Genomic DNA, 26,475 nt, shown 5'->3' on the forward strand with positions numbered 1-26,475 from the left:
CTCATTTAACAACGACGTATACTACTGAAACCTCTGGTATACACATTATTTATAATATAATTATTATATCATATTAAACACGACACCTTGTGTTCTTACTTATCTAAATTAAAGCTTATAATAAAATACACTAAATTTTTACACCATTTATATAAATGACACTTTGTACAGATATTTTATTATTACATCGTATACTTTTCGCGAGACCAGAACCACTCAACCCCTTATCTAAGTTTAATACTCGTCAAGTATGTACTCGCGTCTCGTTTTCTAATTCGTCATGATGGCGTCTCTGTCGCGGACCAATAGTTTTCACTACAAATCAACGGAGCGCCATCTGTACGAGGCATGCGAAAACTCGCTTTCGCCGCCACGTAATTTTTAACAAGCTTGGATAAACATAAAACGAACTAAATATAAAACAAAACATTACACCGATAGACTAGTAGAAAAATTTGCAACGTTTCGCCGGCTACCAGATTTTACGGTAAAGAAACAGAACAAATAATACGAATTTTACACTCCTATCTCCATTCGTCACTTAAAAAAATTTTTGGAAAAAATTGGACAAAATATGGCCAATATTTTTGATTATTGTATAATGGGATTGAAGGAGGCCGCAACAACACGCCATCTAACGTAGATATAAACGTACTACTTGCAACAATTGCGCTTTCCATATTGTCGGCGTATGTGAAAAACATTTTTCCCAAGCAGCTTATTAACATTTTGCAAATAAAATTGAATTAAAATACATTTGCGTGTTTACAGTTTTTATTGGACTGTCATCGGATCATTGCGACTTTTTGGAGGCGCTCAAAGCGATATATTTTCAGCGAAATCTGATTTCGTTCGTGAACTAAATAATGCATATTATGGACAGTTGCACAATGATGGTAGATAATAATTATTAAAATCTATATACGCAAAGATATTAAACTTGATTTAATGCCTTTGGTTGTACAGATTTTAGAATTGGTAGCCTCCCATTACTACAAATAGAAGAAAAATCAGCCAACTAAACTTCAGTTATCAAAGTTGAATGAAAAATCGAATGTATTCAATTACTAAAATTTCCAAGTTATGTCATTAAATTCCCTGACTTTGGTCAATTTAAGCAGGCTCCTTGATCTTTTCTAGTCGGCTTCCAAACTCTCCGAGTTTTCCAGGTTTCCCAGGTAAACAGGGGGAACCCTGAACTCCCGTTTCGCAAATCACCGACCACAAAAATAATTACAAATTTATCTACAGCAGACGAGTTCGACCTCCAGCTAACAGCTAGCCAGCTAAATCAGTATACGGATGCGTTATTGTGTGTGTCGTAGTTGATTTGCAGATAAGATGGGATAGCGGCGTTCAATTCCGACGCCCGGCGTCGCAACGCGGCTATGCTGTGGCCACGCCACACGTCGTCGTCCTGGTCTCCACCCGCCCCATTGGGGGACGTTCCCGACGACACGGGAGGGGTGCCGCCTCCGCCCGCACACGCGATCTGCGGCGGCGAGGACGGGCCCGTGCCGCCCCCCGTCGCGCCGCCACCGCCGCCGCCACCGTTTCCTCCGTTTCCGCCTCCTCCATTGTTACAGTACGTCATCATGCTATCACCTGCAACGCGTAAATCAATCGTGTAAACAAACACCGATGGGGGGTAGAGCAGGATGCCTATGGAGGTAGACGTGATGACGTTGTAAAATGGTGTGCGAAAACACGGGTGGGTTTGAGGGAATGAAAAAAAGGAATCTCGAAATGTAAGGTTAGACGGTTATGTTTAAGCGAGGAATTACAAACTTGTTGGCGGTGCAGCAGAGCTGATGTTTATATATCAAAAGCCCGTCTCAATAACTCTCACCTATATATCATAATAGGAATTTTTGGATCGAATTAATAATTATACAAGAAACAGCATCCGATGGAACGCATTCTCACAAATATCCATCAAATTTCATTCTTCTAAGAGTATGAATTCTATGAATTTCATAAACGGTAAATAGATCATGTGTGGGCATCTTCTTATTTGGTTTCCGCAATATTCATAAAGGTATTTAATACCGTGAAGGTGAAGACCTGAAGATGGCTACTTATAGCCGAAACGGATGTCTTATAAAAAAATATTGTTGTAGTATTAATTTTTGAATTTATTTTTAAAGTTAAATAGCGCCATCTAACGCGCGCAAGTTTAAATCTTTATTGCATTATTTTTGTGTATTTTACTTTGTAACCCCAGACAGAAGGCAACTAGGGATTTTCATGATATAAGGTTAGGAGGTTGGTTGGTCTTTTGGTGACTTTTTGGTTTTTGGGACTCCCCATGCAGGATTTGGAAGGAATTCGTAAAAAAAGGTGGTTGAAATAAAGTTTCCCAAATGGAATTTTTGTATGATTAGAAGTTCTCAATATACGTATACCAGAAGGAATCCGCAATCAATGTATTTACTAGTTTTGTTTTATTTGGCCGATGAAACCAAGAAATTTTAATACATTGACACTAAAACCTATTTCAACAAAAAAAATCTTTTTTTGGATAATCAACGAATACTGATGACACGGCACGCCACTGCAAGAAATAATGCCGAATACTATAAACGAGTGTGCTCGCGTGCTCCCCGGTTAATTATCGGCATTTAGCCGGGAATAAATTAAACAACCGTTAATTAATAGTAAGAATCATTTAGCGCCTATAATAATTCATTATCACCGTCTCAGATGTCTAATTAAGTTTTATATCGTATATTACCGATAAACGATTGGGCTGTGCCACGTTTAGCACTCGCGTTTAAATGCGATCGTCGAATTCGATATTGATAACGGACGCCGCTGACCGGGAAAATGCGGACGTCGGAAACAGCGAACCTAAAGCATCGACGCCTAAGCGAAAGGGGGGGAGGGCGTTAAAACGTTTAAACAAACACGGCAGATAAATGTTGATTTAACTGAAACCTGTTTGCGTTTATACGTTCATCAATAATTCATGCGGGCGATCTTCTATTTCTACGAATAAATTCAATGTTTGAGATTATGCGGTGTTTCCGCGCACCACTGGATATGTGAGCTATCGGTTACGGGCCATACATTATATAACCTTTATATACCTCCCCCGAAGTCCAGTCTTTTTGTAATTTTAAACAAGTAACAACAAAATCATTAGAGGCTGTAAACAAAATTATTCGTTATTTGTCAACGCGATTAACATCTCACATATGACAGTACAATTTTATTTACTTTTCTACTAATTGTAAGAGATTAGCGCACAGAGTGATTACCGATCGATCGTCCATTTAGAATTTCTGGAGAGGTCTGGAAAACCTAGCTATTCTAAATTTTTTATACTGCGGAATACGGGAATTCTTGAAGCGACGATGCGCATGCGCGGTCATTTGAAATCTCGTTTTCAACCAATCTAGGATGTGGCATTTTAATCGAGTTAAGGTGCGAAGATCTCCGATTAGAAAGAAAATTGCGCACAGTGCAGTTCTTCTTATAGTGCCGCGACCATTTAACGATTGTTAAGTATGAGGCTGGCCACCACATTGACAATTATTGCTTTATTGACAGCTGTACGAAACAGTTCGACCGAGGACTGTCTTACATGTTTTAACCAAGACGTGCTTCTCCTTCCAGAGCCTCTCTTGCTCGCTTACTTTTTGCGGGTGACGCGTGTTATGACCAAAGTAAAGTATTCTAGCTTTCGCTGCTTGATGGTTAGAATTATCTCCGAATGTTTATTCGTTCGCTCTAGCAATGCTGAGTTTTTTACTCTATCGAGCTGGGAGGATCTTCAGTAGATGACGGTACATCCACTTTTCGAATGCTTCTAGACGCTTGATCAGCGCGTCAGTGACTACCCATGACATGCAATAAAGAAGCACAGGAATCACGTAACAGAAAACTTTTTTCATTTTTACGATGGCTGCTCGTGCTGTTTCAATTCTAATTTTAATTTCATTACATGGGTCCCATTTATCGGTGCCGCTATTTCTCAACTTGCTCGAGAGGTGCTCCATATAAATGCCATCATTCTGAGGTGAGAGAGATTTGTGCAAATAATCATATACTTTTTAAATTAGTAATCTGTCGTCGGCGTATCTGATGTTTTTTAATTTATCAGTAGACCGACAGAGGTGACAGAATGCAATCCTGACGCAACCCCCTCTTTATATCATCGCTCAGATACGGTACAATTTTTACTACTGCACTTTGATCCCAATAGAGGTCCCCACATCTGAACCAACCTGCACACCAAACAGAGCTTCTCTTGACGTTTACGCAATTTACCATATATTATTCTATGTATTATCTGTAAAAATAGTTATAAAGTATATATAAAGTATAAGGACAGTAACGGGCTACTGGTAGCTTCTTGCACAAAATAACTACAGGATCGCCCAATATTGACTAATATAGAGGGAGCAATAAAAGATATAAATGCTCATTGAATAGTGGCTTTTTATTGTTAAGTCAAGCTTAAAACACAAGGAATAAACACTCTATCACAAAAACAAGAAAAAACAATTAAACTCTAACAGCAGAGGGGGCACAATACTCCTTGGACAACTAGAGCACCACATGTTAGCCACAGATAGAAAATAGTAAAACAAAGGAAACTTCTGTCTAGACAACTAGTCATTAATTATTAAGTAAAATAACCAGAAACGACACCACAAAAATGGAATGTATACATATATATATATATATATATATATATATATATATATATATATATATATATATATATATATATATATATATATATTCTCACGTATTGATTCACGGATGGAAAAATGTGATGACACTATATTCCGGGATATCATCCGTTCGCTCGTTGAACTCCGACTGGAATCCTGCATCCGACTGGAATCCTGCAAATCTTGCATCCGACTGGAATCCTGCAGACGTTTCGCCAAAATCTCACTTGGCATCTTCAATGCTCGCGCTCCGAGTATTCGAAGTGTTTTCGGAGCGCGAGCATTGAAGATGCCAAGTGAGATTTTGGCGAAACGTCTGCAGGATTCCAGTCGGATGCAAGATTTGCAGGATTCCAGTCGGATGCAGGATTCCAGTCGGAGTTCAACGAGCGAACGGATGATATCCCGGAATATAGTGTCATCATATATATATATATATATATATATATATATATATATATATATATATATATATATATATATATATATATATATATATATATATATATATATATATATATATATATATATATATATATATATATATATATATATATATATATATATATATATATATTCTCACGTATTGATTCACGGATGGAAAAATGTGATGACACTATATTCCGGGATATCATCCGTTCGCTCGTTGAACTCCGACTGGAATCCTGCATCCGACTGGAATCCTGCAAATCTTGCATCCGACTGGAATCCTGCAGACGGTTCGCCAAAATCTCACTTGGCATCTTCAATGCTCGCGCTCCGAAAACACTTCGAACACTTCGAAGTGTTTTATATATATATATATATATATATATATATATATATATATATATATATATATATATATATATATATATACATTTTTTGAGGCACCGAATAGATTTATAAACTCGAATTTATTGAAAGCGGTCAAAAAGAGAGTTAGATTGGCCACCAAAAAATCAAATTAGTACAAAAACATCCAAATATTTAAAAGACTTTGGAGTTTATTTAACGATGTAGGAAAAATAAGTATAAATTTTTGAAAATATCGCCCAGAGAAATTATACAATTTAAAAAAGCTTCTGAAATACGTAGCGATGGCATCGAATAAAGTCGGCACCATATAGGAAACTTTTAGATTCTTGGTTTTATGAAAAAACCTTTATAAAAAGTTCTAAGCAAACGAAAACTTGAAATACAAAGAAGAAAGTTCAAAAATCCTGTTTGAGATTCGTTTATAGCATCAGAAAATGCCTAAGGTTATTTGTCGGGAACGCCTACGTATTTGTCGAATCGTATCAAATATCGAACTGATATTCATAGTCAAAATCTGAGATTTCGAGGTCTGATAACCCCACCACAACACTCTAACACATTATTTAGAGGAAGCTTCTTTATAAAACGTGTATAGCCTGTACAATGGACTTCCCCTAACATTAAAAAAACTAAACATACAACGATTTAAAAGACTATTACAGAAACTACTGCTTAGTGAAAAATATATTCCCCTACCTCACTCTGATTGCCCCTTCTTAATCCAGTACCTGACGATTAGTATTTAAAAAATAATAATTGCGCTTTATACTTCCCAGTATGGAACTATTGTTGAAGCTATTGTTTTTATGTTATCATTAAACTCGTCGGTTCTCTCTCCAAAAATTAATTCGTTTAATTCTCTTGAAGAAAAATCTCTCCTCCGTGATGTTATGCTTTTTATAACTTTAACAATTTAACTGCCTCCCGGCTTCTTTTTGTATTAGGTTATGTTATTATGTTTATCTTTTCATAGGTAGAATAAAATATTATGATATGTACATTTTAGTCAAGTGTAATAAAACATTGATACAGGTCTTAGGAATGCCGACTTAATTAGACACAAGATTATCAATTTTGCACATCATTATGTGATTTAGGTTTGCATAAAGTATAGCCTTACGACTCGCGTTATATTTTTGCACATTCTACCATATCTAAACACTAATTACCAAACATTTTAGGGAAAATTAAACTCTAGAAAATGTAAATAATATATGATAATTGAACATTTTCCGGCATCATAGTGAAATCGTTATCCTTTTTGTAAAAGACGGCGGAAGTTATTTTAGTTTCAAGGTATCGTTTGGTGAATTTCGATTCGTTCGCGGAGAGTTTTTCTCGAAAATGGCCTCCGCTGTTTATCCCGATTTAATTCCTAAACAAACAACGTTTCGTAACAAAACAACCCGAGTATGAAAAGTCAGAAGTCGACGACGATGACGAAAACGAAAAAGTGTTAAAATCCGGAACCGAACAATGACGACCTCTAAGTAGGTGATTTTTCTCTATATATCTATGTGGACTCGAGAGAGCGTGTATATAGCAATAATGGCCGCGAGCTGTATGAATAGAACTATCGCAAACAAGAGTCCGAGTTTACCGTATCAATTATAGGCTTAAATAAGGTGTATTTCGGTAGCGGGTAACGAGACCTGGCCCCACGTCTAATCGCCGCTAATTGCGTTGCCTGTCCCCCACCCGCCCCGGCGTGGCCGCCCCCGCCGCGCCACTGAATACCGCACCGAGTTGTTACTTTCGAACGGAGGTGCCAAAAGTAACGTGACGTTTTGTTTGTTTTCGGTACACCGTGGTGATGTCGAGGCTGGTAGACATTTTTTGCTTAACCGACCCGCGTCGTTTCATTTACAGGGTGCGCAACGTTCGATATTTCCGAACGGTACGAACGGGACTAACTTTTTCACATGCTGGTTCACTTTTTTTAAATAAATTAAATTTAATGAAAAATGGTTAAAAATAACAAAAAAGTACTTTTAAATGGCTGACAATATCTTAATTGAAACGAGTATAACTCATCCGGAAGTGCATTTGTAAAGATCAAAAAGCTTCTTTGCAGCAGAGATATAAATTTCGGATTGAGAATAAGAATGTTTCGATATTACGTTTTTTCAACATTACTTTACGGATCAGAAGCATCGAAACTGAAAAAGGCAGATATGGAAAAGATCGGGGCTTTTGAAGGATGGTGTTATCGGCGAATGTTGATAATCTCATGGACTGACAGGGTTTCCAATCTGAAACTGCTACAGAGAAACAGGAGGAAATAATTAACTCTCTAAAAAGAAGAAAAATGGAATACTTTGGCCAGGTGTTCAGAGGACCTAAATATGAGATGGAAGGAAAGATCTAGCGCACAAGGAGTCAAGGGAGAAAACTTAAGGGAATGGTTTGGAATAACATCAAACCAACTAATTTTTCAAAGAAACTTCTACAGGCTACTGTAATGCTTTTTACAAAACTTTTGGATTCCTCCTGTTGACTTCTTCAGAGTTTATACAATATTATAATTACAATCGTTTCCACTACAAAACCGGGTCTCATTGCTGAAAATTGCTACAGAAACTCGAAAGGTCGTCGTCTTTAATTCCAGATTTAGTGAAAGTGTAATAAGTGCATCAACAAGAAAAGAAGAATTTACCAATTGGCAAAATGTGAGTTGTTAAAAATTGTCAAAAATTACAAAACAAATATGCCGTATGCTACAAACGCATCAATTGCCGAAATGAGTCATCAAGCTTTAAGATAGATTCCTTACCATTGTATATCTAACGCCATAGAATTGGTGTAGACTCAGTGCAAAATATTTTTTAATAAAAATATTGTAAGTGAGGCAAGGCACGATGATATTGCAGTAGTATTTGTTTGGCAGGCAGCTCTCCAGGCAGTTACCAAAAAAAAAGTTCAATTGCATAACACATTCATAAAATATAAAAAAATAAAACTGAGAAAAAGAGAATACACTTAATGTAACGGTACCACCACTAGTTATTAATGTAGATGAAGCATCATTTTCTGGTAGTAGCATTTCCAATTTTGGCTCTGATGATGAAGATGTTTCAATCTTAAATATAAACTAAATATGGTTTACTTGTATATTTACTTATGACTCTTTAAAATTTATACAGTATGATATTTTTTTTCTAATTTCGTCTAAAAAATACCTAATTATACACCGATTTGGGGTGCGGGAAGCGTCACTTTACCACGCCAGTTTCGTTTCCCACAAATCCGGACATTTCCGGGATTTTACCGTACGGGTTGAAGTTTGGCGTTTGTCAGTTCTGACGGCTATGTCAGTGAATGTATTCGTGTTTTGCGAAAATTTGCCCAAAAACTAACGATCGTAGAAACAGTATACTATGCAACACGTTCGATAAACTCTTTAAGTCACTTGTTGCATAATATACTATTAATTTTCGGAATTTTTTCCTATTGTTTTAATTTTTATTGCATAGACAGACTTTTCGGACAATACTTCATATAATAAATTATCATAATTTTTTCATCTAAGGAACCGCCTGTTCTATTATTATATAAATATTACATGAATCAATTTCTGAGTGTGGGGGTACTAGTTAATGCCAAGTATAACAGATTTTGTCCCTCTTACTCCCGAGTAATACAATCTTGATTGTTAATGACGGTTGTCTTGCATTGATCAGGGCAAACATTTACGTTTTAAGTATAAGTGGAAGCAAGATGAACAATCTATTTTTTTCTGAGTGTCTGCCGGCTAAGCCATCACAAATCGTCCCAACTATATTTGTCTGGCAAATTTTTACATCACTTAATCCATAACAAAATTGACTCTGTGGCATTAGTTCCGTAAGTATGGATTCCAAGAGTCAATGCGCACATTATGTTCAAGTCACCCTTAAATTTTTCTTGTCATGTATATGTGATTTAAATATGTGCTCATTAATTGAGATCTGTTATCTACGCGGAATTATGTACCGGGAAATGCGAATGGATCTCAACGGTATTTTCTTTTCTATAGTTTATTTTGTTTTGATTAATTTAGCTCTGTACTCGGATTATTGTTACATATTCTTAAAAGAAGTCGAATCTTTCAATACATATATGTCACAGTTTTTTAATTTTGCAAAACAGGGATTAAGGGATTTAATTTTTTGCATATTTAAAAAACATTTCTTTTACTTCTAAATTTTTAGTTGTTCAGATTTTGTCATTTCTTTTTTAAAATCGATCAAAATATGATTATTATTCAATTTAAATACGAAAAATGATTACTGATGATAAACTTTTAGACCAATGTAAGACGCCGTTTTAACATACCGCGAACTTTTTATTGTCAATGGAAATCCTATCATATTTTATTATAAACATGCAATTAGATAGCTACTAGTTAGTCTTAAATACAGAATTGCAAACTTTAAATCATGTTTTAAGAAGAAATGGAATACCATTTGCGGCAGGAAATATAAATTTTTAATAAAAAAAAAGTTTAAATAAAAATTGAATTTTGTTCCTCAATATCTAATAGCAAAAGAAAATTATTGCTGCTGCAAACAGAAGCTGTAAATTTAATGGTTACAGTGTGCGGGCAAAGCGCTTTCAAACAATTCAACTGCAAAATAAGTGTCCGCAGGTGTTAAATTCATGCTGCGGTAAATGAATGATGGAGCACTATAAAACATTAATGAATCCAGAATCCAGAAGTATATAACTACCAGTCCATGAAAATATCCCAAAGCTTTCAAAGAACGGAAATCAGCCTACACAAAGTTAAGTGGTTCACTCGTAAATGACGCAAAATAAACAAATTCCTGTATATTTAATAAGATCCCAGGTTAAAGAAAACATATTGCCATAAAATTTTGGAAGGGAAAAGTCCGATTCTGTGAATGAAATACCAGATAATATAGGATAGACTGTGGGCTATCCCGGATTTGTACTGGTAAAGCTAAATATTACAGCAACTAATCTGATCTGTAAGTGGGGATTTTGATGATGAATCCTTGGGACACTCAGAATATAAAAAATATTCCAAAACAATAACGACTATTCAGTTATTGAACTGAGGTGGCTTTTACTTGATGAAAATCCATTTATCAAAATAAATAAGAACTGAAAGTTCAGATTTTCACGAAATTATATATTTTGACATGACAATTGTTTCGACAACACCGTGTCTTTATCAAATCAAACATTTGATAAACACACGGTGTTGTCATCTCAAAATATATAGTTTCGTGAAAATCTGAACTTTTAGTTCTTATTTATTTTAACTCTTCAGTTATATACCATCTAATTCTTACAAAAATTGCTAATTTTTGGGATAAAATCTGCCATCTGATGTCCTGAACAGGTAGCACAGTTTCTTTCTCGGTCCATAGTGTTTCTTGGCAAGTTTTTGCTCAATCCGATCAGTGTGCGTCCGTGAACAATTAAAAAAAAATTATTATCACTTTATCCCTTAACAACCAATATTGTCGCTAATAGATCGTTAATAAATTTGCGCCATTTTTGGGGCAGTATTTTCTCAAAATATGCCAAGATCTCGTTAAATGTTCGGGGAAAACAAGTTAAGTGTGTAGAAATCGCTTGGAAAATGGCGCAAAGTGCATGTTAGTAGATGAAATGTTGATGAATTGATACGCAGCATGCTCGAAAATCACTGCTGCGTATCAATTTTTACCGAAGTAGGGAAACTACATTATTTAATGGCTTAACAACAAAAAATCTTACGGGTTTAGAACGACCAGACCTTTCTCTGTAAGTAAGCGCAACAGTTTTTAAAAAACACAGAGTTCTGTCTTACCTAGCGAATTAAGTCCGTAATGCGGCTGGTAAACGGTACCGGCAGTACTGCTGATCGGTAACGCGGAACTCAAACCGGAACCCTGATTTAATTGTCCTAAAGATTGAGCGAAACCTCCCATCGTCACCGAACCTTGACCAAGTTGACCCAGACCTTGCAAAGTTAAAAAAAACGATTTTTTTGAAAATGAAAAACATTAATCACAAGTTGAGCACGTACTGGAGGCCATGCCGGCGACACCCCATCTAGAATCGGAGGTGGTGAACATCCCAGACCCGCAAAGACTGTCACCCATCGCACCGAAGGGCGGCAGCCCGTGGGAAGGGAGAAGAGCTCCAGGGGTACGGAAGACGTTGGTAGTTTTCTTGCGTTTCTTCCACTTGGCCCTCCTGTTTTGAAACCAGACCTGCACATGAGAAAATAATGAAATCATAGTAATAACAATAATATTAGTGTCCCGATTTTGGCCAACACAATTACATTATTGGCAGTATAAACCATTTCAGTGGAGTATTACACATACCGCACAAAAAAACAAAGAAATAGAAATAATAATTAAAAATTAAAATGAAATAAACAACGACCCTTTGAAAATCTATGTTTAGAATGCAATTTTATCGACAATTTTAGCCTAACGGTTTATGCCTAGAAATCATAAATTGGTTCCTCCTTCACGAGCAGGGCAGCCATGAATAGAGTAAGATGAATCGTGAATCGATGAATCGTAAAGATTAAACAGACTTGCGCGGAAAAAATGTAATTACCAAAAATTTGAAAATTTTGGACTTGAAATTTTATATTTTATTATTTTCTTCACGTTTACGCTGTACACAACCCTTTATCTTATAAATTGATATAATTTGAAAAAAAAAAGAGAATTAAAGTCAAATTGGGAAAACCGGCGAAAATCTTTTTTTTGTCAAATAGAAGCTATTTATTGTTATAATAATCTCGTATTTAGAATTAAAAAATAATTTTGTGTCACAGATGCTACGAGTTTGGTCTAAATATTACAAATTAACCTGCACAGTCCGAATTTTCATTTCTAAACAGCGACCTCGACATACTTTTCTCGATCTGTGCACATTTTGAAACTGTTAGATCTTGTTAAGGTCCTTATTGGTTAATAATTATGAAAGTTTTTAATTGAAATTGTAGGATATCGTTCGGCCATTTTTTAATATTATAATTATATTAAATATCTCCAAAACGGCAAGGTCTAAACATAAAACCATAATAAATGTTGAGAATTCTGCTAGGAATTGAAAAATCTAATAATTTATTTTGCAGTTTTGGAAAGCGATTGAAACGGGGGCGTTAATAACTCCACATTTACCCACCGCACGCTCGCGAGTTTTGGAGAAATTTCGGTCAAAAATCAGAAATGCCAACCCGAGAATTTCAAAAAAGCAGCATTAGAAATTAATTTCCTGGTTACCTGACTATGAACACTAGTTTTGAATATTTTCTGTCCAATTTGGACATTTGTTAGTGGTGCGACCTGTTTTGGTGGTGGTAAGTAAATTCTAAAAATCTTTATAGAATAACCCTAATTTACTAGGGTTAACCCAACAGTTAGTTTTAAAAATAAAAAAAAAGTGTAAACACAATAGTTTGAAGATTTTTTACTCTATTATCTTATGTCAGAAAAAACAAACGACAATCGCAAGCTGTCAAAATGACAGCAAAATCATTTTTTTAATGGAATGTCCTATATATTATTAGCTTAAATCATAGATCTTTTTTCCTGATTTCAAAAACATATAGATTATTGACATTTCATTTAGTCGTTTTTGAGACATTTCAGTTTAAAAATAATTATTATTCGATTTTTGGACCATAGCCAAATTGTTTAAAAATGGTCAAGTTTGCCTTGTTAGCAACCATATTATCTGTGTTTGCAATTGTTTTAACAATGTGCTACTTTTGACAACTATTCAAAAGTAAAGATCTGCGACGTAAGTTAAATAACTTAAGATATTTCAAATGGGTTAACTGAGGAAGAAAAACACCAAATAATAAAATTGTATTATTCAAACGTACATAATGTTGAAGGGGTTAAAAGAGAATATCGACAAATATACCCGAGTAAAAGAGTTCCTTCAATAAGTACATTTAAAGACCCGCACAATATAAAGAAATTTTCATGAAGACCTCAATATATTACTGTACTTTCAAGGTAAATTATACTATTAAGACACTTGACATCATCACTTTGAGTTTTACTTTCTTAATTTTTATATTTCATATTGTTTAGAAAATCCTTAATACTCCATATCTGACGTTAAAAAATTATCCGGAAAGTCCTTGAGTAAAATTCAACGAAGCTAAAATATCAAAAGTTGCGTCCAGTGCAAAATTTAACCGGTGAATATAAAACGCAGAGACTTGAATTTTGCACGTAAATGGAAATAAAAGATCTCAAAAAGATGAAAATTTTCTAAACAAAATAATATTTACGGGGGAGGCTTCGTTCACAACAGCCGGTGTATTTAATAGAAAGAAAAGTCATTTTTAGGTTACTGCAGGCAGTAAAATCCAGGGATGGATGTTAGTTAATGTATGGTGTGGTATGTTGAACAATATGGTGGTCAGACAAATTGTACACGAAGGTTGAAAAATGTGCAAATTAGGAATGGCGCACCTCCACATAATGTCCAACCGGCTACCCATTATCTACATAATAAATATAGACTTTGGATAGGACCTGAATCCTTGTGACATTTTTTTGTTGAGATACTTAAAAAACAGAATTTATTATAATAGGCCTGAAAGTTTACAGGTGATAAGAGAAAGACTTAATATCGTTTTACAACATCTAAACGGAGGTAACCCTGGTTTTATACAACTCGTGTATTAACAGGAAATTGAAAGAAAATATTGTCCGATGTATAGAAAATAATGGAGGTTATGTGGAAAATGTTTAGCATCAATTATTGATATTTTTATTGTTTGAATAATATAATTTTATTATTTGACTTTTTTAAGTTAAGTTAACTTACGCTGTATATCTTTAGTTCTGATTAGTTGTCAAAACTAGAACATTGTTAAAACAATTGCAAACATAGATAATATGGTTGCTATCAAGGCAGACTTGATAATTTTTAAACAATCTGGTTATTGTCCAGAAATTAAACGATAATTATTTTTAAATTGAAATATCTCAAAAACGGCTAAATAAATTATATGTTTTTGAAAGCAGGAAAAAAAGATCTACGATTTAAGCTTATAATATATAGGGCATTCCATTAAAAAAAAAGATGTAGCTGTCCTTTTGACAGCTTGCGATCGTCGTTTGATTTTTTACGACATTTGCATAAGGTAATAGAGCAAAAATCTGCACTTTTTTTCTATGTTTCAAAATTAACAGTGTAGGTGAGTGTCAAATTATAATGAATAACCCTGAAGAAGAAAAAGTTTAAAAAAATATTTGCCTTCTTAATAGAAAATCTTTTTTCAAAAATATTTAAATACGATAAATTTATACATATTAATATTTTCGAAAAACAAATCCCCAGAAATTTTAATCAACAACAAAAAAAAACAAAATGGCGGATTTTGTTATTATAGTTAATTTATTGAGATATTTAAGTTGTTGAGTTGTAGCTATTTTTTATAACTTTTGAAATAGTTTTTATTAATAGCAAAGAATGGATTTTATTGGAATGGAATTGGAAATTTATTTAAATTAAAAAAAAATACTTTGAAAGTATAGGGTTATTCACTATATACCTGTTTTACATTTTATCTTTTTTTTTTATTTGAATTACCGACGATTTTAAAGAAAAAACTTTACGTTTTTGACTTTAAATTGCTTTGTTTCGTTTTTCGCTAGAACACACTATATAAACGAGTACACAAACAACGATTAACCCGCCACATAATATAAATTTTCCATACAAATACCGTATAAATATATAAAGCCTCTCGCGTTTCGACCCGAAACCGTATACGGAGTATAAAATGTTAAATGGATATAAATGTTAAATCAATCGGAAACACGTAAAGTGAATCTAGTCAAGCTGTCGTCGAATTCTGAAAGCCGTAAAAGTTTTCCGAGTCGTCGATCGCGGCGGCGGCGTCGGAAAATGGAAGAGACGCGGAACAATATTCTAGGAGCGTGACGGGAGGCGGGTCGCAGGCGGCGGCGGCGGTTGCTACGGAACGAGAGAGGGAGAATCGCTCGATAAACAGGTCAGAGCACGCCCCCCCACTCCGACCGGTTATTTTTTCCTTTTTTTTATTAAAAAATATCGCGGACTTTTCGAATACCAGAGAGTTTCGTATTTAATTTTATCTCTTCCTACACCCCGTTGTTCGGGTTTATCCGGATATGGTCTGTTCATAGATATAAGAAAGCGACTAACTGATACGAATTAAGGAAAGACCCGGGCAAGCTGTAAGGCCGAACAGGTCCGTACTTTGCTTAGAATTTAATTATTTGGGGTTTTGTTAGGAAAGATACTAAACAATAATATATCAGTATCACTATCGCTATCATCGCCTGTTCTAATTATTATTTGTTCTATATTATTTGCAATATGGATATACGATTGATCTGCTTTTTCTATATGTTTAACAGAATTGAGACTAAGGAAGTTATAAACAATGCTTATTTGACTCTCATTGAACGTGGTGCCAGCAAGCAAGCATCTTTAGAAGAAACGGCCACATTGACTAAAATTCCAACATCAACTGTATGGAAAATTGTGAATAATCCCATTTCAGCGAGGAAAAAAAGAAGCGATGCTGACATTTTCTCGAGTGTAGATGAAAGTGATCAAGATATAATACGGCGTAAAATTTACCATTTATACGTAGAACAAAGCGTGCCTACATTAGATATCTTAATTAGAAGGCTTGAAAAAGATGAAACCGGTGTTAAATGTGGCAGAACTATCTTCTGGAAGTGTATTCAACACATGGGTTTTAGATTTAAAAAAATTGACAAAAGGCAAGTTTTAATGGCATATTTTAGAATTCGGAAATGGTGACTGGAATATCTAGAAAAAAATAGATTTTGCAGAGAACAACAAATTCCAATTATTTACTTGGATGAAACCTGGTTCGACACTTATGATAACCCGGAAAAGGGTTGGATTGACTCAACTGATAAGTGTAAAAGAAACGCGCCATCCAAAAGAAGTAAAAGAATAACTATTTTGCATGCTGGCTCTGAAGATGGTTGGATTCCAAATGGACTTTCTCTGTCTACGAAAAATATTAAAGATTCTTCTCTGGATTACCATTAAGACACTACCGCTGATTTATTTGAAAGTTGATTTAAAAACAAACTAGTTCCAAACATTCCTCCTGATAGCGTCATTGTAATGGACAATGCAAGTTATCACAGTAGACCCTTGACTAAAACTCCTTCGTCATGTGACACAAAATCAACAATCCAAAACTACATGTATAATAACGACATTTATTTTCACGAAGATTACACCAAAAAGCAATTAATTGAGGTTCTACAAAGCTTGAACCTACAAAAGGATAATGTGGATAAAGGATGTGTGATAATTATGCAAAAAATCTAGGGCATAGGGTCGTAACAATGTTTTTCCCCTTGTTAACTCCAATGTCCTCAAAATTATAGAAACCGAAGTTTTTAACATCCCTCCACAAAGTTGAGTAAATTCTGTTAAACATATAGAAAAAGCAGATCAATCGTATATCCATATTGCAAATAATATAGAACAAATAATAATCAGAACAGGCGATGATAGTGATAGTGATACTGATATATTATTGTTTAGTATCTTTCCTAACAAAACCCCAAATAATTAAATTCTAAGCAAAGTACGAACCTGTTCGGCCTTACAGCTTGCCCGGGTCTTTCCTTAATTCGTATCAGTTAGTCGCTTTCTTATATCTATGAACAGACTTTACGTAAGAAAACGGGTCGTGATTTGAACAAAAAAAGGAAAAAGTCGGATAGCATACCAACGTGCGCCTGAGGGCGGCCACCAAGCCGAAACGTTGCCCGTGCCAATTTGTCCTCTTTTAGACAATGTAAAATCGCTCAAAAAGACTTAATTTTGTGTACCCCAATTTTGAAAAGAGCCTTTTCATTATTACTAACTAAATACTAATTAGTTTAGCGGCAATTTTTTTTGAATCTGTATTACAGATGGGACACGTTTTGCGCCTTGTAACAATTTGCTGCAAATTTGTGCAGGAGTGTTTATATTGGCAGGGAGGGTTTCCTGTCGCCACAAGTGTCTCATATGATAAAGAATAAACAGAAAAAAAATCTTATAGATGGGATATTACAGACAAAATAAAAATAAAATTTATAAGTAGAATTTTTTTAATCAATTTTAAATTATAAAAAACCGTTAGGTATTAAAAAATTATAATTTGTGTGTTAAAAATTCTCCAGAGTTTACTATATTATGGGGTAGCCAGGAAGCATATGTGTTTATTATTTATTACCATTTATACGATTATATTATTTATTATTTTATATTATACATTTATTATGTAGCAATGCGTGACAAAGGTTGACGTTCTGCTTGGAAAGACTGCAAACCGAAATTGAAATTGTATGTGATATGTTAAATTATTTCTGCATCCAATTAATAAATAGTTTTATGAAGAAAAATTATTGTCTGTCATGAGATATTTGTTGAACCGTACACAAGGTTTGATCTTTAAGCAAACTTTGTTTTTTTTAATATCGACTTGGTATTTAAAAATGTCGATCATAATTGACAACTATTGTCTATATTGTTGCAAAACATTGCGAACATTGAGTGACGTTTTAAGGTGGTTTTAAATAATTTTTGATATAAATCAATTATGTAAATTGGAAAATTACACATTAGTTATCAAGATACTGCGCCTAAACTAAATTACCCTGAAACTGTCCACATGTACGCCAACACTAGCGCGTCTACTATTTGTTGTAAAGACGGTTTCTTTAAATTTTAGCACCTCCCAATACGGACGATGTATGCCTCTGATTAGTTTATATTATGTTGCTGGAACCAAACATATTTTGCTATCCCAGATTTCAATGTTTCGCCTATTGGGAAAAGTCGTACAGAGTCGTACATTCGGTATTTGATCTCTAAAATTGGGGTTTTATCCTCTTGATTCGACGTATGGTCTTAGGAAACACTTCTTAAGTCCGGTCCGGACCTTTCGTTGTTTTTTAGTAATTCCCGAGAGTTTCAACGACTTTAAATTCTGTAATACTGTTCTACTGCATTTGAATAGTAATAGCATTAAAGCTTAAAATTTATTTAGTCAAAAATAACAACAAAATCGCTATCTATTTATATAACCTATATTTATAGCTGCCGATCATTTTATAGTTTCCCAGGGCACAGTAGTCTGCAGCACACTTATTTTGACCAAAATTACTTATTAAATTTGTTTTATTGTGAATCAACTTCAGAAATGTGTTTTGCTTGTTACTGTTACTGGATACTTTTTATAGGCGCATCAACACATGTATCCCAGAATGGTACATGTGCTCCTCTGAATAAACCTCTGTTAAGAGACTAAGAGACAGAACTTGATTAAAAAAATAAACTGTGAATCTAGTAGGACATGCATCAACATGTATCATCACTTGTGCACGTTCCCCTTTGACTAAATTTGATAAGAAAATATTGTCTAACACTTTTATAAAATTGCGGCTTTTGACACCCGCTTTATTTATTGCCTTTGCTTGCATTTGATAAATCATTAAGGCACAAAACACTAACTTTGAAGGAAAAACTACATATCTTACAATTTTACCTACTTCAGGAATGTTCACTGTCCAACTCTAAGTTATCCAATTCTAAGGAATCCAAAAAATTGTCTATTTTCGACGACTCCCCATTTAAATCTTTTAATTTATGCTCATCAAGACTGTATTCATAGGGATACAGTAAATCTTGAACTTCAGGCGGCAGCTGTTTTATTTTCAATTTTGATTTTACTGTTTTAAGGGACAACAAAGATATGAAGGGGTCTAAGGTATGCATTGCTCCATTAAATATATCGGTCAAGTTATTAATTCTATTGCTTTTTCTGGCATGAAACTCCCTATCCTATTTGTATATCTTAATTCTAGACTCCGAAGCTTCTTCACCAAAGAAACCTATCGGCAACACATGGTTTTCAATTATTTGTTTACCATGTACAATAATTTTGTGAATTGTGGCAGGCACTGGAACCCATGAATATTTTTTCATGAAAATGTGACCAGTCTCGAAATGGTACGCCTCAAACTTAGATAAGTTTATTTGAAGCTGACAATTGAATGCGATAAGTATAATCCAGAAACGATATATCAAACTGTAAGAAACACCTGTTATCTCTGCAAATTCTTGAGCATTTGAAAAAGCTTTCCTGGCCGTGTTGCGTCATTGGTAGATCCATAACCATTGGATTCTGGCTTATCGACGTGCAAGCCTAAACGAGACCAAAATAGATTTTGAACGAGCTTTTTTTGCATCATGAAAGATGCCTTGTTCTGAACCCCCCACTTGCCAGATTTTTAATTCAATTCTGTAAGAAATGTGCACGATACACTCACAAAATCTTATCCAGCAATGCAGGCGGCTTAGACAATAAAGAAGTGCATTTTCTTTTGTTGCAGAGTTATAGTCTTAAAAATTTTTAGGGGTAAAAAATTTTGCAGACGTTGCATCACAAATTGGACATGCCTGACTTGAAAGAGTGTTGGTGAGAATACTTAAGATTTTTCCATCAATCAAAGTCAAGTGTAAATCAAAATGTACTATAACATAAAAATTGTAAATCCAGGTTTGGTATTCTTGAAGTTCTTTAATTTCACTATCTAGACTTTCTTTCTCTTTCATAACATGATCCCTAGTTTCTTTAACATATTCCAGTTTCAACGGCAAAACCTTATTATTCCAGAGGATAATGCCATCGCAGCTAGTTAGCTTCAAGGGAATCATGGTGGTAGCGAAAATACTCACATCTTGTATGTCTCCAGAAGACATTTTTTGTTTGAAATGAGCCTGCCCTGAGCTTCCATCAAAACCATAACTCTCAACTAACGTAGCTGATATCTGGTTTCTAGAAACACTGAGAAAACCCCCTTTTTGCATAAGTAAAATTCGTTGTGTGGTGTGGTTAAAAACATAATGCAGGGGGACTTTGGCCGTTGTCTCAGTAACAATGATATTCGATGGTCGACACTAAGTTTTGGCCTCCAAAATATGATTATAGGCTGGACATATGTCGCAATTTCGGGCCTGTGCACCCAATCAGATAGCTAGCTAGATAAAAGCAAGTGCATTTTCCATAAAGGAAAACTTTTTTTCATAAATATATCTAGGAATACAAAAGCTCTCCAAATGGTTCCGGCTTAATTGGAGAGCTGTATAAAAAATATAAAAATATATTTATATTTCCTGATGTTTTCGTTTGAATTTTTTTAAATACAAATTTTTGTTCAACACCATTTTTTTTGCATCTTTAAGATCGTATTGAACATGCGGCCAACAGTTTCGTTTAAGATAAGTGTTATTTTCTGAGGTAACTTTGCTCATTGAAAAAAATTCCAAAATCTCAGTGGAAGTAACATTCACGTTCTCAATTTTTACTTTCTGCCTATTTCAGAAACTATTGTCCTACCCTCGTGTATATTACCCGCTTAGCCTATAATATTTTCGAAATCTATGTGTACGCTGGTACGTCGCCTTCATTTTCGGCACACCCCGTATATTAGGACGTTAGGTATCCCGAAAACCGTTCCAGTTCGTTTAATAAGCGTCAACAGTGGAAGAGAACAAATAGTGTCAAACGTACGAACCCATTAAAATAAGACAGGGAAAGTGTTTTTCGTGAGTGACGCACCATCAGTTCCGAATTGGGACTAAAGGGAAATCTCTGCGGACTCGCGGGATAAAGTATATCCCGGCGCGTATAAAGTCCCGTCTGCTTCCACGGAGGGCCGTTAATGGTGTCGGATTATTTACCAGACCATATATTTTCGGCGATGGGTAGCCGCTGTCACGAAGCCGGACCTTCCCCACTCTGTGAGGGGGCGGGGGAGTAAAATGTAAAAATTTGCGCCAAGGCCGGAACGCTTTGTTCCTCTTTTTTTAGCGTTTTCGCTATTTTTTTATTAAGAAATTCCAATATTCGAAGATCTGAAAGTTTAAAAATTTGAACGTTTTTGAAATACATATTAAGTAAATAAGCAAGCATTATTTGTAATTTTAAACACAAAAATTAGAAAATTTTAAATTTCAATATCTTCAAAAAATTTCTATACCAACTTCAAAATATCAACGTTAAACTAATTCAGTTCAGAATTTTAATATACCTATTTCCAAATAGAAAATTTATTTTTTTCTAAATTTAAATTTAACATTAAAATATTTGATTCTTCTAAGAATTTAAAGATCTAAACGTTTTAGGATTGGAGATTATAAATTCACATCAGAATAAATAAAATCTCTAACTAAAACTCTTACATGAAAATTTGAAAAACTTGAGAATATTTAATGATTAGTAGTTCGGTGGCCTTCAAAGGTCCATTATTTCTAGAGAATAGAAGACCCATTATTTTGTCTTTTTTTGTAAACGAAAATTAGATAAAAATATATGAGTAGGTACTGTTAATATTATTTAGAAAATATGTTGTTAACGTGAATTTTTATTTTTCATAACTAAATAACATTATTTTTGCTAATTTAGGTATACATTGAGACATAAATAAAAATACATTTTACCGATAAAAAAAAAATCGCATGCATTTCTCAAAGTCGCGATTTTGCATGTCCCCTTCCCGCACAACTACAATTTTTTCTCTTTGTCGGAGTCCGGCGGCGGCGGCTCCTAAGCCTCCGCCATGAATTTCTATAGAGGATTAAGCTTTACGATTTTCGATTACCTTTATGGCCCCCCTTTAAAGCCCGATCAGAACGTTACGTCGTAAAATATTACTACTGCGGCGGCAAAATACCCGATGAGCCGCAGCAGCAGCAGCAGGAACGTCCGCTCTATACCTATACCTATATATAGAGTCGCTCGCTTTATATATGCTCCATTTTACAACGCAGCGGGGAGAACTTTTATGTTTTTTTTCTCTCTTTTTCGGCAACGGAAATTGTTGCAGAGTTGGGGAGCACGAGACGAAAGCAATTAATGCGGCGAGGGAGGTTTGGAGGTCATCCGGGGGTAACTTAATAGGAAAGGGCGGAAAAAAACTGGAAGCGAGTTATTATTAGTTTCTCCCGCGAGATAAATACTAAATTGAAACTAAAAAAATCCGTACTGAAAACAATAACGAAAATATATTTTAATATACGTTCATGTGGATTAATTATTCCATACAATGATAAAATAACATAAAATCACACACCCACACCTGCTCCGATCCTAGATCTTGGGAAATCTTTGGGGAAGTAGAGAATCTGATTTTGACCTTACATATCTGAACAATTTTTGATATATGATACACAGTGGCTATTGCATTTTAAAATTTATGTACGAAAAGCGTATAGTTGATATGTTTTTTGTCTAGACTTATTACTTTGTGTTTTACGGCACTCGCATATATCGTTCGGTTAGAAATATTGTGAGCGCTAATGCATTTGCATTCGGTCACCGAATATATGTATCTCGTGTCAATAATAAACAAAGGGAAATTATTGTTGCGAACCGAGTGTCAATTTTGGGATTACTAAGTAGTTGGGTGGTATATTTACATATTATTTTGGAAATGTGAGACAAGAACTGAGATAAGGTGTCGTACAGAGCGTTCGCCTCCCAGTTTCAGACAGCGGTTTAGAACCTAGAAAATTATTTGGCTACTGCAAAGTATTTCAATTCCTTATCAGTCATTGATAAAATTAATAGTGACCTTAAAAGGCTTACAGAGTGGATCGGAAGTCATGTACTTAATATTAATTCAAAGATCACAGCTTTGCTTATTGTGGGTACCAGAGAGAGTATAGATCAAAAATAAATGAACGAGACTTTTCAACCTGTATAAATCAAGATGTAATACATCCGTCATCTTCAGCTCATCACAAATGCTTGTAACCTGCGTTTTAAGACACATTTAAAGAACTGCATTCGAGAGGCTTATATCCACATCAAATCCATCTTCGGGATTCGAAACTTTATGAGTTTTCCCTTAAAGAAGTTCTATGTAAATCTCTCGTTCTGTTTATGGGCCTTGCATTGACTCTAATGACAAACGTAAAATTCAGGTGATCCAAACTGCCTGTCTCCGACTTATTTGTGGAATTAGACTTGACATATCTATAGTAGATACTATAGATATCTCCTATTATGGATAGATATCAATTATAGGAGATATCTGTTTGCATCCTGCTTAGTGCACAAAACAGTCACTAATAAGTCTACTCCCTACCTGTATAGCAAAATAACTTTGAAAAGAGATGTCCATAACATCTTAGAACGGTCAACAAGATAATCACACCAATGCATAGAATTCATTTTTTTAAACATTGTTTTACGTATCAATTTTGTAAAATCTGCAATTCAGGCCTATAACATTAATTTATTAAAAAACTTTTGAAGAAACGTTCGCTATCAAAACAGTGTTCTGTGTCCCCAAAAAAATTTTCTTTAAAATGATATTGCTCTATCTCAGCAAACAACATAAGTTGGTGTTCTTGTGAGGTCACGTGATTCATCGTCTTTTTTTATATAAGAACATATTATTTGTTGCTGAAAAATAAAGACCTCTTTTTCTATATATTTATGTATTTGTAGTACCATCTTTGGTAAGGATGTTTATCATGCTTCTTGCATAAATATACCACTAAGCTTAGGTGTAGTCACAAAACTGTGTACAACAGAAATCGATAAAGAGTATAGATCTCCTCCATATTTAAGGACCAAATACTAAAAACCGTACATTAGCATCGCGCATTTTTTAAAACCCTAGCCTATTCATTTGTGCCCAAAGTGGAGACCTACAGAAAAAATCCGGGCACGCCACTGCATTTATTGTTTTTTTTTTATTTATTGAACACACTAAAGTAAATATAAATGAGCAACTTTAAGGTACTTATGGTAAACTCAATAAAGGAGGGTTAGCCTCATACTCAAACTATCACGAAGGCATAAGCTTCAAGAAATGAAATGAAAGCGGATGAACCAGCGTTGCAATATTTAATTGTCGAAATAACTATTTTTGCATGCAAGGGATTAGCACGGACTGAAGTACGTGATATAAACGTACTAGCCCTATAGTTTCCACAGTTTGACAAGGAACATGAAATGTCTGGATGCGTGTGGATCTAACGGGAACATGTAAACCAATAGACGGGGTTGACTCACATGGTGCTCTAATGTTTTTATCGGAATTAGAAAATTTCTTTCTTTCAATTCATTTTTCTAAATGATCAAAAATTGAAACATGTTTTCGTATACAAAATGTTTAATTCTATTTTTAACATTTAACAAGTACTTATACGGATTTTCTAATTTACATGGACGACGGTAACATCGCGCTACTATAAATTTAAAAAAATCCGTCGCAATCGTAACACATTTGTCCCGTCGAATCTCAACGTTTCAAACCGTTTTGTTTGCCGTTAAAGTAAAGCGCAATGAATCGAGTCCGGGCGCTTTTAAACGCTTTACGTGAAACCTACCTTCTGGTTTATGTGTTTAAACATCATAAAAATAAAAACCTTTCCGCGGTTGTTTGCCCGTCTAGTCCGGACGTCTTGTATATCGACCGAGAGGGTTAAAAAAACTTGTCATTTTTAACGGACACATGTGAAAACGGCACGCAGAGATCGCTCAGGTAGGTCCGTATACCTACGTAGCTTTGGCGTTTCGAATGCGTCCTTGACGCATGCTTTTTTCGTTTGCAATATAAGTGGACTTCTACAGTAAAAAAAAAAACAGTAAAGTAAAATAAAGGCAAAAAAAGTGAACATATTCGCTATATACCGATTCCCAGTTAACCCTAACAAAACCAAAGTAATAATATTCGAAAAGTTTGATTATAATAGTCTAAAATTTCAGCGACAAAATATAGGGATAATAATATGCCTAAATCGAACTAAAACTCGACGTAAAAAACTCTATGAAAGTGTCGTTTTATCTTCGCTGAACTAAAACCCTCTGGAGGTTAAGATATGATGATGTGAAGAGGGTGCAGGTTGATTTATAAAGCAGCTTCTTTGCCTTCCAAAAAATACACCAATGAGAACAAAATAGAAACCCATCACTGTTGGGAAACGAAGACACTCATTGAATATCAATCGTCACGTGATGTCCCATTCTGAGATTACGCGCACTCTAGTAGCTATATGGCTCACACTAATATCCATGCCTACTAACACACTGCCCAAGTTAAAGACCTACTCCGAGAAAATTAAGCGTCATGCTTTTGAAAAAAGTGTGAGTGCAATTATATATTTCAATAAAATCACTATTCAATTAGCTGAAAAGTTTCGGAACTATCATTCTTATTTTGGCTGAGTTTGGTAAGTCAATAGGGGACAATAATATAAATAATATCACAGATTTTGTTAACGTATTAAAATTCGATAAATATCCAATAAAATTTGTTGATCGTGTATTTATGACTTCATAGTCTTGTGTTTAACTTGTACTTAAATTTAATATATTGATATTATATTTAATATATTCCTTAGTATTCCTTATTTACAATAATTTAACAATAAGACACTAATTAAAATGTCTCATTTGTTAGTAACATCTGTAACACATCACAGTTGCAGATATCTGTTTTGATTTTGTCTTTCAAAAATAGACAAAAATATCACTCACAATTATTAACATTAAATTAAGAAACATCTGAATATTCATGCAGAGATTTGAATGGAACTTCAAACAGTGACCTTCACGCCTCACCTTCATAAAAATATATTTTTGTGATTTTTTCCGTAAATTCAATTTCCTGCATTAAGCGGCTTTTGATATACTTTAAGCAAAAGAAAATGGAAAGAAATGAAAAGAAAAAGTTATACTCTGCTGACTTCGAAAAAAGGGCAATAAAACGACTAAGCGGTACTTACATTCATTCAGTAGTAGAATTTACATTTATTTATGTAGCTACATAAATTTTGAAACATAAAGCAGTAAACCCCGTCTAATAACTTGCAGGTGATAACATGTGAAAATAAAATGGGGCAGATGTACATCCAAGCCGTTTATTAAGTCCTCATATATTGCTGAGGATTATTACTTAAATAAGAAACACAA

General features: G+C 34.5%; 1 protein-coding gene across 2 annotated transcripts in view; it reads right to left on the bottom strand.

The window, feature by feature from the left end:
• The window catches only part of LOC132702506 (homeobox protein orthopedia-like), a 48,752-nt gene continuing 22,277 nt past the window's right edge, over positions 1-26,475 (bottom strand). For both annotated transcript variants that reach the window (XM_060671174.1, XM_060671181.1), the window contains exons 3-5: positions 11,500-11,686; positions 11,281-11,433; positions 1-1,605 (exon numbers count right to left, since the gene is read on the bottom strand). In XM_060671174.1, coding sequence (XP_060527157.1) covers positions 1,292-1,605; positions 11,281-11,433; positions 11,500-11,686 — 654 coding nt within the window. In that variant the 3' untranslated portion in view covers positions 1-1,291. The remainder of the gene's footprint in view (positions 1,606-11,280; positions 11,434-11,499; positions 11,687-26,475) is intronic.

Source organism: Cylas formicarius, unplaced genomic scaffold (genome assembly GCF_029955315.1).
Source record: "Cylas formicarius isolate icCylForm1 unplaced genomic scaffold, icCylForm1.1 PGA_scaffold_10__41_contigs__length_53128322, whole genome shotgun sequence".
NCBI lineage: Eukaryota > Metazoa > Arthropoda > Insecta > Coleoptera > Brentidae > Cylas > Cylas formicarius.